The 13,848-nt window shown below is 38.7% G+C and overlaps 2 protein-coding genes and 2 pseudogenes across 2 annotated transcripts; 2 read left to right on the top strand and 2 right to left on the bottom strand.

The window, feature by feature from the left end:
• The window catches only part of LOC106326500, a 5,587-nt pseudogene extending 2,714 nt beyond the window's left edge, over positions 1-2,873 (top strand).
• A 258-nt stretch (positions 2,874-3,131) lies between these two features.
• LOC106323816 (vacuolar protein sorting-associated protein 45 homolog) lies at positions 3,132-4,259 on the bottom strand. The gene is made up of 5 exons (XM_013761881.1): positions 4,212-4,259; positions 3,852-3,959; positions 3,641-3,762; positions 3,433-3,564; positions 3,132-3,352 (listed from the first exon to the last, which is right to left on the bottom strand). Exons 1-5 carry the CDS (start codon positions 4,257-4,259, stop codon positions 3,292-3,294), a joined length of 471 nt encoding a protein of 156 aa, XP_013617335.1. The 3' UTR covers positions 3,132-3,291.
• Positions 4,260-6,275: 2,016 nt separating this feature from the next.
• On the top strand, positions 6,276-8,615 carry LOC106323815 (annotated as a pseudogene).
• Positions 8,616-8,873: 258 nt separating this feature from the next.
• On the bottom strand, positions 8,874-12,275 carry LOC106319108 (vacuolar protein sorting-associated protein 45 homolog). Its single transcript, XM_013757347.1, has 13 exons — positions 12,033-12,275; positions 11,757-11,958; positions 11,596-11,675; positions 11,166-11,393; positions 10,944-11,069; positions 10,753-10,836; positions 10,537-10,678; positions 10,277-10,455; positions 9,954-10,109; positions 9,594-9,701; positions 9,383-9,504; positions 9,175-9,306; positions 8,874-9,094 (listed from the first exon to the last, which is right to left on the bottom strand). The coding sequence occupies exons 1-13, from the start codon at positions 12,120-12,122 to the stop codon at positions 9,034-9,036; spliced, it is 1,710 nt and encodes a 569-aa protein (XP_013612801.1). The 5' UTR covers positions 12,123-12,275; the 3' UTR covers positions 8,874-9,033.
• Positions 12,276-13,848: the final 1,573 nt, after the last annotated feature.

Raw genomic sequence — 13,848 nt, 5'->3', positions numbered from 1 at the left:
ATGGATTTCATTGAGGGTTTGCCTAAGTCATTTGGGAAATCTGTGATATTTGTTGTGGTTGATCGGCTAAGCAAGGCGTCTCATTTCATAGCACTAAGTCATCCTTATACTGCAGCTACTGTGGCTCAGGCTTTTCTTGATACGGTCTTCAGGTTACATGGCTTACCTCAATCGATTGTCAGTGACAGGGACAGTGTATTTCTCAGTGATTTTTGGGGAGAACTCTTTACATTGCAAGGAGTGGCATTGAACTACTCCACGGCTTATCACCCACAGAGTGATGGTCAAACAGAGATTGTCAACAAATGTTTGGAAACGTATCTTCGTTGCATGACAAGTGAAAGACCACATCTTTGGAGCAAGTGGCTTCCATTGGCTGAGTTCTGGTATAATACGACATATCATACAGCTACTCAAATTACTCCATTCGAGGCTGTTTATGGTAGACCACCTCCTATCCATCTTCCTTATCTTCCTGGAGAGTCCAAGGTGGAGGTAGTTGCTCGATCATTACAGGACAGGGAAGATATGATCCTATTGCTTCAGTTTCACTTGTTGCGCGCTCAACATCGAATGAGGCAAAATGAGGATTTGCATCGTACAGAAAGGAGCTTTGAGATTGGGGATTATGTGTTCGTAAAGCTCCAACCCTACCGTCAACAATCTACTGTAATGCCGTCAAATCACAAGCTGTCTCCTAAGTTCTTTGGGCCATACAAGATCATTGATCGTTGTGGGTCTGTTGCTTATAAATTTGAGTTACCGGCTTCTTCCCTTATACACCCGGTGTTTCATGTCTCTCAGTTGAAGGTTTTGGTGGGCAATGTTCAGACAACTCAACATCTTCCAATGGTGATCACTGACGTGCTGACTAAGACACCGGAGAAGATATTGGCTTGTAAAATGGTGAAGAGACAAAACAGGGCTGCGACTCAAGTCTTGGTGAAGTGGGAGAGTAAAGGTGAAGAGGAAGCTACATGGGAGTTTCTTTTTTATTTGAAGAAGAAGTATCCAAACTTTGAACCTTGTGGTCAAGGTTCTCTTGGAGGGGAGGATTTGCTATAGGAAATGGGAGTACATGTGTAAACGGAGCTGAGGAGAGTGTTATTAATCGACGAGGACACGTGTAGAGCATTGAACGAGCAGTTGAGAAGTTTGTTACGAAGATTAACGGAGGAGAAACAGAATCAAGAATAAAAGGAGGAAAAGAAGATCATTTTGTATTCATTCAAAAAGTGTGTGTAATTTCTATTCGTCTTTCTCTGTGTAAACATTTGGACTTATCCTTTCGAAGCTCTTGAGTTGTTTCTACGTGTATACTCTTGGCTTTGGTGAGGTCGATTCTTCGTATATTCATTGGATCGAGTTTTACAATCTATATTGAAGCATACGTTTTACTGTTACACTCCTCCAGCCAAACCAACATCGACGACGTTTTACGACCATTCCAACGCTCCATGGTTCAAAAACCGTTTCACTGAATCCGAAACCGCTCCCGTGGCAATCAAGGCAGTACCTGCGTACCTGAAGCGGCAAGGTTACCCTGAGGACTTTGGAGACGGTGGTGCTTTCCCTGAGATTCTTGTTCTTCAGTATCCTCTTGGCATGGGTAAGAAGAATAATAAGTCTAATAGTCTTGGGTCGCCTGATGCTGAGGTAAACGTTGTTTTTGATGCTATTGCGAGGCAGAACGAGGACTCGAGGAAGATTGTCTACTCTCAGCATAAGGATACTACCATCCACAACGAGGGAGAGGCAGAGGAGCGGCAGAAGCAGATACATGAGACAACGGAGGAAACAAAAGCTGCTACAGAGAAGGTTGTGAATGTGAGATTGAGTGCAGCACAGCCAACCAATGTACCTAGCCAATCAGGAAACTCTAAGTCTATTAAGTATGAGCCGTCTTCTTCGGCGTTTAACTCCAGGATCATTAGGATGGTGGAGATGCCTGTAGACCCACTTGATCCACCAAAGTTTAGGCACAAGAAAGTCCCCAGGGCTTCTGGCTCTCCTCCCGTTCCTGTCATGCATTCCCCGCCTAGGCCTGTTACCGTCAAGGACCAGCAGGACTGGAAGATCCCTCCTTGTATCTCGACTGGAAGAATCTCAAGGGTTACGCTATACCTCTTGATAAACGTCATGCTGCTGATGGAAGAGGCTTGCAAGACGTTCAGATCAATAATAGCTTTGCGAAGCTGTCTGAGTCACTTTACGTAGCTGAGGAGAAGGCTAGAGAGGCTGTTTCGATGCGGTCCAAGGTGCAAAAGGAGATGGTGATGAAGGAGAAGGAAAGGAAAGAGCAGGAGTTGAGGGCTCTTGCCCAAAAAGCTCGCTCTGAAAGAAGTGATGCTCCTGAGAGTGAGAGTACTGTTGAACGGATGCAAAGGGAGAAGATACGAGAAGAGCGTCTCGGGGAAGGTAAAGATGCTGCTATGGGGAAGAAGAGCAAGATCGCTAGAGACAGAGACCGTGACATCAGCGAGAAAGTCGCTCTTGGAATGGCGTCTACGGGAGGAAAAGGCGGGGAGGTTGTGTATGATCAAAGGCTCTTCAACCAAGAGAAGGGAATGGATTCAGGTTTCGCCACTGACGACCAGTACAACGTATACGACAAGAGCTTGTTCACTGCACTACCTACTCTTTCGACTCTGCACGAGCCTAAGAAGGATACTGATGAAGAAATGTATGGGAACGCAGACGAGCAGCTAGGTAAGGTCAAGAACACAGAGAGGTTCAAACCAGACGAAGGTTTCACAGGTGCTTCCGAGAGGTCGGGGAAGAGAGAACGGCCTGTTGAGTTTGACAAGGAAGAACTAGATCCTTTTGACCTGTGCCGATTCATGTCTGATGTGAAGAGAGGTAACAAGTCTTGAACTGCAAAGGCAAATGTATGTTGTGGTTGTCATCTCTGGAAGCTGTTTTGCTTTTGATTCAGCATAACGTTGTAGCCAACATGTTACAACTTGTTAAATGCAATCTTTCAACTTTATTATATATTGGATCTTTCAGAACACTATTGTACTTTTAACAGTCTCATTTTCCATTAGCCATTGTTTTGTATGAAGAATCCAATTAAACTGTACCACGATGGGTACACACACACATACCCAAGATTCGATGTCTGTGTAATCTCATCAAATGTAGGAATGATTCGAAGAACCTCTTCTTCTATCATTGTCTCTCCAAAAATTATGACACGCATGTTTAATTCTTCTGTAGTCAAATATTTATCATAAGCAAGAATCTTATATATAGACTACTAATGCACAATCTCTTTTGTTATAACCCTCTTCACACCATATGGCTACCTGATCTTGATATCCTTTGTGCTTCTTCCAAGTCCATGAGAAACCTAACACATAATCATTATCATCCAACATTCTTGGATATGAACATTCAACAACAGACAAAACCTGTATTAAACTCACTTACCTCTTGGAATTAAGCACTGCGGTGCCGCCCAGAATAAACCGAATCCCGGAGTTGGTCGAGTTTTGTAGAGCAACGCAGCGTGATTCCTCGTACGTTGTTCCACCAACCATGAATATCACCACCTCTTGTGGCCTGTGTCACCATAAATTATGCACTTCTTGTAACAAAAGTAGTTTCAAGAAAGAGAAAACTAGTGTGACACACATACCGTCCCTGTTGAAAATGATCTCCAACAAAGGGGTAATCCACATCTCGCAATCTCCCTCTGGTTATGCTCTCCATTGTTTGAAACAAAAGTGGCTGATGTTGAGTGTACACATTCTCAACCCCCTGTTTTTTTTTTCCAGCAAATCAGCAACACGACATATACTTAGGGAGATGTACAATGTTCCTGGAGAAGTGTAATCTCAGATACAGACCTTAAGTCCACGAGCCATGTTGCGTGCTATATTCAAAAGATCTCTGTTTCCAAACAGATCACCAGTACGCTTCTCTACGCCGGCTTGTTTCAAGAGAAATTGAACAAGCTGCAGTTGTGAGACATTCAGAAAGTTATGATATAAAAATCCAGCCCAACTATACATTGAAAGGTCTTTTGCATGTTATTCATAAATATTGAGATAGAACCACCATGGACGAAACTCGAAAAGAACAGGTGGACCAGTATAGTGATAACCATTAATCATTATCAACTTTAAAAGGTGATGCGGAAGAATCTATTCAAAGGTGCAAGAAAGAGATTGCAATTCAAAACTGAAAGGTGTTAAGCTTGACCGTACCCCTTGTTTGTACTTGGGAGAGTTGGGGAACACAATGAAATGGTACATCACAGAGGCAAAGAGGATTACTCAACACAGTGGCGGAGGGAGAATTTTTTTTTACGAGGGTCAAACTGATGATACAAATATTTTTACAAGGGTAATAAGCTAACTTCATTATACATTTCCACAAGATATACATGCAATTTTTATTTTCAAAATTTCACATGGGTTATATGACCCATGATTATATACTTTCTCCGCCACTGACTCAACTGTTTACGCATGGTAAGAATGTGTCTTTTTATCATTAATTTTTTAGGTTTTGAATTTTTTTTTATTTTTATCTATAGATATGTTTTTCATTTTAAAAACTGTATAGATTTTGAAAGAATTCTCAAAATATCATGATAAATATTTTTTCTTAAAATTTGTAGAAGTTTTTAAGGGCCAGTTTTTAATTTGTTATTGTTTAGTTCATTTTCTTATCTATTTTATATGCATTTAAAGTAATATTTAATTACTTTAATAATATTAAATATTTACAAACAATTAATATAAGTAGCATTTGGTGATGAACTATTATAATTATGATAAATCTTTGCGACTATTGGAAATGGTAAACATTAATTGGCCATGAACTATTACAACTTTTGGTATTAACTTTAATATCTTTTTAACTAAACATCGTAATGTTTGGTTGTTAACTATTACAACATTTAACTCTTTCTCTATATAAGGAGTTGTGGCTATTGGTAAATCATAATTAAATATAAATAAGTACTGTAGATAAATTGATATATAGAGATCCACTTTTTCAATTAAACATCAACACACAAGAAACTTTATTTGTTATTCATGTATTTTAGCCAAAAGCAGGAATGAGAATTCGATAGTCTTATCTTACAAAGACATCTAAAAGCAGGAATGAGAATTCGATAGTCTTATCTTACAAAGACATCTAAAAGCAGGAATGAGAATTCGATAGTCTTATCTTACAAAGACATCTAAAAGCAGGAATGAGAATTCGATAGTCTTATCTTACAAAGACATCTAAAAGCAGGAATGAGAATTCGATAGTCTTATCTTACAAAGACATCTAAAAGCAGGAATGAGAATTCGATAGTCTTATCTTACAAAGACATCTAAAAGCAGGAATGAGAATTCGATAGTCTTATCTTACAAAGACATCTAAAAGCAGGAATGAGAATTCGATAGTCTTATCTTACAAAGACATCTAAAAGCAGGAATGAGAATTCGATAGTCTTATCTTACAAAGACATCTAAAAGCAGGAATGAGAATTCGATAGTCTTATCTTACAAAGACATCTAAAAGCAGGAATGAGAATTCGATAGTCTTATCTTACAAAGAGATGTCATGTAGCCCATGGCTTGAAAATAAGGTCAAATATTTTTTTCAAAAATGATCATGTGTGCGATTCAATCATTATCCAAATTCATAATTCATACATGGGCTACATGATATCACTTTTCAAATAAAACTTACGTTTTTTCATGTTTTCTAGCTGTGGAAATATGGTTATTTTTGTAAATATAATATTAGTTTATTTTTATTAGTGTTAATAATGATATATGAGTTATTTCATTATTCAAGAAAACTTACCATAAACATATATTTATATAAATGAAATTTTCTATATTTACATCTTTAGTTAATATATATGCAACTACTATATTTGTTATATAAAGTTTAAAAATATTGTTAAAAGGTCCAGAAAATGTTATTCTAATTAAAAAATGCCCATAGGTATTATTTCAGCTAAAAAAAACTTACAAACTTTAATGATTTATAAACAGCAAAAAAAAAAAAAAAATCCTAAAACATGCCTTCTAAAATTTGAAGCCCTAAGCCACCGCTGCACTGGCTTATGCCGTTGGCCGGCCCTGACAGCTGGGAAATCTTTTTCTATGACATTGTATCCTCAATGGGCTACTATTAGCATATTATCAGATAAAATAGTGAGGTTAGGGACCTTTCATTTACTGGTTTAGTGATTTTTATTAATCTAAGAAGAGAAAAATTTCTAAAATCTTCATCTATGGAATGGAAACAACGTATGGAAAATGGTCATTAAGTAAAAAAAAATCTAGTGAAATCTGGGTCTGATAAACTAAACCCCCTTAAGAGCATTTTTATTTTTAGGTCTTTTAGGTTAGGTCTCTTAGTATAATATAAGATACGATCTCTTAGCTTTTAACTAAAAAAACTAAGAGCGTCTCTTAAATAAGAGATATAAGAGACGTCTCTTAGCTTTTTTTAGTTAAAAGCTAAGAGACGAGACCTGCAATAAACATGCTCTAATCAGACTTAATTTTATTAACCCAATAAAAAACATAGGCTTGGAATCATGTGAAAGAAAGCCCAGTAATTAACCAAGGTCTAAGGCTCATTTCCGTTGCCCTACAATAAAATTAAACCTCAAAAACAGATTCACAAGTTTCGTTTCGCCGCCACTCAGGTTTCGTTTCGCCGCCACTCAGGTTCGTCCTCTCTCTCTTTCACCTTCATCTCAACTTCAATGGTTTTCTGGGTATTGCATAACGTCGTTAACTGATTATTGGGTATAGCAGGTTTTGTGGAAAGGATCTGCTATAGGAAATGGGAGTACACGTGTAAACGGAGCTGAGGAGAGTGTTATTAATCGACGAGGACACGTGGAGAGCATTGAACGAGCAGTTGAGAAGTTTGTTACGAAGATTAACGGAGGAGAAACAGAATCAAGAATAAAAGGAGGAAAAGAAGATCATTTTGTATTCATTCAAAAAGTGTGTGTAATTTCTATTCGTCTTTCTCTGTGTAAACATTTGGACTTATCCTTTCGAAGCTCTTGAGTTGTTTCTACGTGTATACTCTTGGCTTTGGTGAGGTCGATTCTTCGTATATTCATTGGATCGAGTTTTACAATCTATATTGAAGCATACGTTTTACTGTTACACTCCTCCAGCCAAACCAACATCGACGACGTTTTACGACCATTCCAACGCTCCATGGTTCAAAAACCGTTTCACTGAATCCGAAACCGCTCCCGTGGCAATCAAGGCAGTACCTGCGTACCTGAAGCGGCAAGGTTACCCTGAGGACTTTGGAGACGGTGGTGCTTTCCCTGAGATTCTTGTTCTTCAGTATCCTCTTGGCATGGGTAAGAAGAATAATAAGTCTAATAGTCTTGGGTCGCCTGATGCTGAGGTAAACGTTGTTTTTGATGCTATTGCGAGGCAGAACGAGGACTCGAGGAAGATTGTCTACTCTCAGCATAAGGATACTACCATCCACAACGAGGGAGAGGCAGAGGAGCGGCAGAAGCAGATACATGAGACAACGGAGGAAACAAAAGCTGCTACAGAGAAGGTTGTGAATGTGAGATTGAGTGCAGCACAGCCAACCAATGTACCTAGCCAATCAGGAAACTCTAAGTCTATTAAGTATGAGCCGTCTTCTTCGGCGTTTAACTCCAGGATCATTAGGATGGTGGAGATGCCTGTAGACCCACTTGATCCACCAAAGTTTAGGCACAAGAAAGTCCCCAGGGCTTCTGGCTCTCCTCCCGTTCCTGTCATGCATTCCCCGCCTAGGCCTGTTACCGTCAAGGACCAGCAGGACTGGAAGATCCCTCCTTGTATCTCGACTGGAAGAATCTCAAGGGTTACGCTATACCTCTTGATAAACGTCATGCTGCTGATGGAAGAGGCTTGCAAGACGTTCAGATCAATAATAGCTTTGCGAAGCTGTCTGAGTCACTTTACGTAGCTGAGGAGAAGGCTAGAGAGGCTGTTTCGATGCGGTCCAAGGTGCAAAAGGAGATGGTGATGAAGGAGAAGGAAAGGAAAGAGCAGGAGTTGAGGGCTCTTGCCCAAAAAGCTCGCTCTGAAAGAAGTGATGCTCCTGAGAGTGAGAGTACTGTTGAACGGATGCAAAGGGAGAAGATACGAGAAGAGCGTCTCGGGGAAGGTAAAGATGCTGCTATGGGGAAGAAGAGCAAGATCGCTAGAGACAGAGACCGTGACATCAGCGAGAAAGTCGCTCTTGGAATGGCGTCTACGGGAGGAAAAGGCGGGGAGGTTGTGTATGATCAAAGGCTCTTCAACCAAGAGAAGGGAATGGATTCAGGTTTCGCCACTGACGACCAGTACAACGTATACGACAAGAGCTTGTTCACTGCACTACCTACTCTTTCGACTCTGCACGAGCCTAAGAAGGATACTGATGAAGAAATGTATGGGAACGCAGACGAGCAGCTAGGTAAGGTCAAGAACACAGAGAGGTTCAAACCAGACGAAGGTTTCACAGGTGCTTCCGAGAGGTCGGGGAAGAGAGAACGGCCTGTTGAGTTTGACAAGGAAGAACTAGATCCTTTTGACCTGTGCCGATTCATGTCTGATGTGAAGAGAGGTAACAAGTCTTGAACTGCAAAGGCAAATGTATGTTGTGGTTGTCATCTCTGGAAGCTGTTTTGCTTTTGATTCAGCATAACGTTGTAGCCAACATGTTACAACTTGTTAAATGCAATCTTTCAACTTTATTATATATTGGATCTTTCAGAACACTATTGTACTTTTAACAGTCTCATTTTCCATTAGCCATTGTTTTGTATGAAGAATCCAATTAAACTGTACCACGATGGGTACACACACACATACCCAAGATTCGATGTCTGTGTAATCTCATCAAATGTAGGAATGATTCGAAGAACCTCTTCTTCTATCATTGTCTCTCCAAAAATTATGACACGCATGTTTAATTCTTCTGTAGTCAAATATTTATCATAAGCAAGAATCTTATATATAGACTACTAATGCACAATCTCTTTTGTTATAACCCTCTTCACACCATATGGCTACCTGATCTTGATATCCTTTGTGCTTCTTCCAAGTCCATGAGAAACCTAACACATAATCATTATCATCCAACATTCTTGGATATGAACATTCAACAACAGACAAAACCTGTATTAAACTCACTTACCTCTTGGAATTAAGCACTGCGGTGCCGCCCAGAATAAACCGAATCCCGGAGTTGGTCGAGTTTTGTAGAGCAACGCAGCGTGATTCCTCGTACGTTGTTCCACCAACCATGAATATCACCACCTCTTGTGGCCTGTGTCACCATAAATTATGCACTTCTTGTAACAAAAGTAGTTTCAAGAAAGAGAAAACTAGTGTGACACACATACCGTCCCTGTTGAAAATGATCTCCAACAAAGGGGTAATCCACATCTCGCAATCTCCCTCTGGTTATGCTCTCCATTGTTTGAAACAAAAGTGGCTGATGTTGAGTGTACACATTCTCAACCCCCTGTTTTTTTTTTCCAGCAAATCAGCAACACGACATATACTTAGGGAGATGTACAATGTTCCTGGAGAAGTGTAATCTCAGATACAGACCTTAAGTCCACGAGCCATGTTGCGTGCTATATTCAAAAGATCTCTGTTTCCAAACAGATCACCAGTACGCTTCTCTACGCCGGCTTGTTTCAAGAGAAATTGAACAAGCTGCAGTTGTGAGACATTCAGAAAGTTATGATATAAAAATCCAGCCCAACTATACATTGAAAGGTCTTTTGCATGTTATTCATAAATATTGAGATAGAACCACCATGGACGAAACTCGAAAAGAACAGGTGGACCAGTATAGTGATAACCATTAATCATTATCAACTTTAAAAGGTGATGCGGAAGAATCTATTCAAAGGTGCAAGAAAGAGATTGCAATTCAAAACTGAAAGGTGTTAAGCTTGACCGTACCCCTTGTTTGTACTTGGGAGAGCGTGAAGCCAATTTGTTGAACAGTTGCATCAACTGAACGGGATTCTCTTTCTCATAGCGCAGAGCATACAGCATCACCAAACGTAGCCGGTCGATGTCAGACACACTTTCATTGTTTAAGAGATCCGTAACTGCCTGCAAATAAGCATGAAATGAGAGTCAGAGGTATTACTCAGTGAGTAAGACCTTCGGCATGTTCCGGATGATAAAGCATTTCTCTGTATATGATTATTTTCGACGGATGCAAGTGACATGCAACAGGTGATTTTCGCACAGGACAGAGAAAATGGAAAATCCACTACCTCATACGCAGCTCCTTGGCCACCATTGCAAGCCAAGTCCTGCTCTGTTTGTGAAACCAGCATCAGTTTCCTTGCTTCAACAAGCTTGCTCATTTCAGTAACCAGGGTCACATGCTTTGAGACGTTGCCTTGCATCTTTTTGTACTCAGGGTAGTTGTCAACAAATCTGGCCATGTCCTCTGTAAAACCAAAGCATTCACAGATTATGACTGTCACTAGCACCAAAAGCTGGACGTCTTTAAGACTAGCCATATTTGTACCTACGGTCTGGATATTTTGGTTACTCTTAGCCACCTGCTGAAAGTCATCTACCATTCGCTTGATGTTCATTCCAATATCCCCAAAATTTTCGTACATGTTCGATTTGAAGAATGCATCCTGTTCTGATGATAAAACCACCTCCTGCCAAGAAAGGAGACTTATTAACTAGCTGTAAAGTTTCCAACTAATAAAACACGGTACTGGAGAAGACTCACAACTTGCTGATCTTTTGGAAGACTTCCAATGGCTCTCAAGTCTACTTTATTATCTTGAAGTCCTATGAGTTCGTGCACCATTGCCTACAAAAAGATCTCGTCAATGAGCAAGGCTTGTTCAGTACGACATCTGGAGGCAGATCTTATATACCAGAGAGTAGCACAGCAATAGCATTTTTAGTCAAGTTAACCTGATATGTCCACTGATTCAGTAATGGGGTAACTGGGTCATCTCTTCTGTCAATTACAAGCAGCAACGGAGAGCTTTCAGTGCGTCTGAAGTCAAAAAGACCGCTTTCTTGCTGATACATCAATTTCTGAAACATAAAGTGTTTTTCAAATGAATTTTCAGACTAAGCAAGCAGGAGATAAAGAAATAACATATAGTGAGCTAGTCCCACAATTTCACCTACAGCTGTTTCCTGTGCAATCCTTTTGGCAGTATCAGAGGTCCTCTGGTATCTGATGACAGGTCTACGTTTCAACGCCAGAAAGACAGCCGCAATTCCATCAACAACCCGGTCGGAGTAGCGTTGCAAACCAGAGGGATCGACAACTGCTGGGAGCATATATAGGTGATTTGCTGCCATATTCAAAGTGAAATGATACGGATCACCAGCAACAAAGTCTGCATAAAACTCCTGCAACATAAAAGGACTGTTAGACAAGCCACTACACCGTCGAGTTTACTAAGCAATACAAGTTTGAATCAGAAAACCTAAGATAAGCAGAAAAAGAAATAATAAACTAAGAAACATTCTTTTAGCATCATCAGTCTCCTCCTATTCAAAACATCATGGAGGAAGGAGCAAGCCAAAAGCAGGATTCTAAAAAAAAAATCACCTGAACTTGTTGTACAACCTCTTGCTCATCAGAATCAGCCAAAATATGAATCTGAGTATCCTTCAACAGGTTGGAGAAAACTGAAAGAAAAGATTCATAATCATTAGTGAACAATGACAAAACTCCAGATTACTCATATCATCATCAGTAGTCAGTCATACATAAATGGTATTCTCCAAATCTAGGATTCGCAAGCTGGTGCCGCAGCTTCTGAACATTCTCCGACGTCGGACGGACGAAATAAACAGCTTTCAGATGCGACATCGATTCATTCGACGCCGAGATCGAATCTATCATCTCCACGAGGAAAACTTCTTTCTGGAGCAGCTCTGATTGCGAATACACGATGCTTACATTGCTAACCTACGATCGATTCAAACATTGTAAAATCAAAGCCCTAGATTATCAATCGGAGAAGATTTATCGGATTTTTTTACCGTTTCGGAGTCGAGTATGAGAACCTTCATGCCGGAGATATCCTGAAGCATCCGGTTGATGTAATCGCGCACGGATGTTACCAGCGCCATCGTGGATTCCACCGCTCGATCGGATCTACGACGACTGATCTATTTTTCCTTAGCAAATCAAGTTAACGAGACGAAGAAATGAGTTTTTTTTTTTTGTTTTTTTGGTTTGCAAAACGAACCCTGATCTATTGGGGATTTCCTATTTAGCACACTAGTTTAAGTTTGAGTTCTTAAACCCAAGTTTTCTGTAGATGACGCAGATAAACGGAGGTTAGACTCAGCGAAACGGCGTTTTGGCTTTGTTGTTTTGACGACAGCCGTCACTGCGTTTTGGTTTCTGTCGTCTTTTATAATTGGACACGGAAGATGCTAGTTTTATTGTAACGGTATCGTCACGGCGACCGCTTCATTAGTATTTTTTCTTTTACTGAATTTTAACATTTATATCATTCTTTGAGCATACAATATTGGTTTTGAACAAGTTGTTACAGACAGAAGAGAAGTTCAGATCAGATAAACGTACTGATTGACAAGGGAAAACTAGTGGGGCTGCTAGTTTATGTATTTTAATAGATTTAAAGTTCTAAATTTCTGTGATTATCTATGTCTAACTCATGGGTTATTGGTTATGTACTTATGTAATTTATAAATACTACTTTAAATTATTATTATTCAATCATATAAATTCATCAGTTGATTTGATTTTACAATAGACTTGAATGATTTTGGATGCATTTTTAATTAAAAATATAAAAAATTAAATTCAGAAATTTATAAATATTAATTAAAATCCGTACTTTGGATTTGGAAATCAGCAAAAAAAATTTTACTTAGGTTTGTAAATTATATACTCCTTCCGTTTTACAAAGATGTATCTTTTAGGTTTCTTACACTTATTAAAAAAACACAGCCCAGTTCTGGCTATGTGTTGTGCATTTGCAGAGTGCCTATTTCATTTTTTGATTTTTTTCAGCTAAACTTAGGGCTCCATTTTCTTATAAAAAAAATTTGTATGAAGAAATGGACCTCAAAATTTTTGTAACACAGAGACCAATTTATGTTTTAGACAAATCTGAAAAAACATATAAGATTTTAGTTACCAATGCATTATTTTCTGTTATCAACTATTTTCTACAACTTTTAACCAATAAAATCTTTATAAACACCATTATGTTTTTTAAACTTTACAATTTGCAATCAATTTATTCATTGAAAATGTAAAATATACTCTCTTTTTTATAATAAGTGTTATTTTAACTTTTTTTTCTTGTTACAAAAAATGTCATTTTACAATTCTAATGCAATTATACTTACTTTCAGCTAAAAATTAATTAAAATTTTTATTGATTTTATAAATAATTTTATTTATCTCAAATACTATTTGTTAGAGGGGTATAATTAATAATAACTTTCATATATTTCCGCCACTTTCTTAATTTGTGTGAAAAATGTTAAAATGACACTTATTTAGAAACGGAAAGATAATATCTTTTTGAAAAGTTTTTTTCTAAAATATAGATTTTTTTAAAATGGAAAAAGTATAATTTTTAAATGTATTAAAATACATTATGAATAGGTCTGAAAAGTCAACTTGATAAAACCAAATCAACTTTCCCCATATGAGAATGCTGAGCTTAGGCCTGAGACGGATTGGGTATCCGGACAATTTTAAGGTATCCGGATCCGGATTCTTATCTGGCGGATCCATAATTTTACTATTCTTATCCGGATTCGGGATTCTCGGATATCCGGGTGTCGAATATCCTTCTAAAAATTGTAATATCCG

Source organism: Brassica oleracea, chromosome C2 (assembly GCF_000695525.1).
Source record: "Brassica oleracea var. oleracea cultivar TO1000 chromosome C2, BOL, whole genome shotgun sequence".
NCBI lineage: Eukaryota > Viridiplantae > Streptophyta > Magnoliopsida > Brassicales > Brassicaceae > Brassica > Brassica oleracea.
This window is presented reverse-complemented; position numbering and strand designations above follow the sequence as displayed.

What these genes read in the sequence shown, in the direction of transcription:
- LOC106323816 (XM_013761881.1), bottom strand. Translation starts at nt 4,259, where the DNA reads ATGTACCATTTCATTGTGTTCCCCAACTCTCCCAAGTACAAACAAGGG. An exon ending in ACATGGCTCGTGGACTTAAG is followed by an intron (nt 3,763 to 3,851) that starts GTCTGTATCTGA and finishes AAAAAAAAACAG; the next exon opens with GGGGTTGAGAATGTGTACAC. An exon ending in GATCATTTTCAACAGGGACG is followed by an intron (nt 3,565 to 3,640) that starts GTATGTGTGTCA and finishes ATGGTGACACAG; the next exon opens with GCCACAAGAGGTGGTGATAT.
- LOC106319108 (XM_013757347.1), bottom strand. Translation starts at nt 12,122, where the DNA reads ATGGCGCTGGTAACATCCGTGCGCGATTACATCAACCGGATGCTTCAG. An exon ending in TCATACTCGACTCCGAAACG is followed by an intron (nt 11,959 to 12,032) that starts GTAAAAAAATCC and finishes AATCGATCGTAG; the next exon opens with GTTAGCAATGTAAGCATCGT. An exon ending in CCAAAATATCCAGACCGTAG is followed by an intron (nt 10,456 to 10,536) that starts GTACAAATATGG and finishes TTGGTTTTACAG; the next exon opens with AGGACATGGCCAGATTTGTT.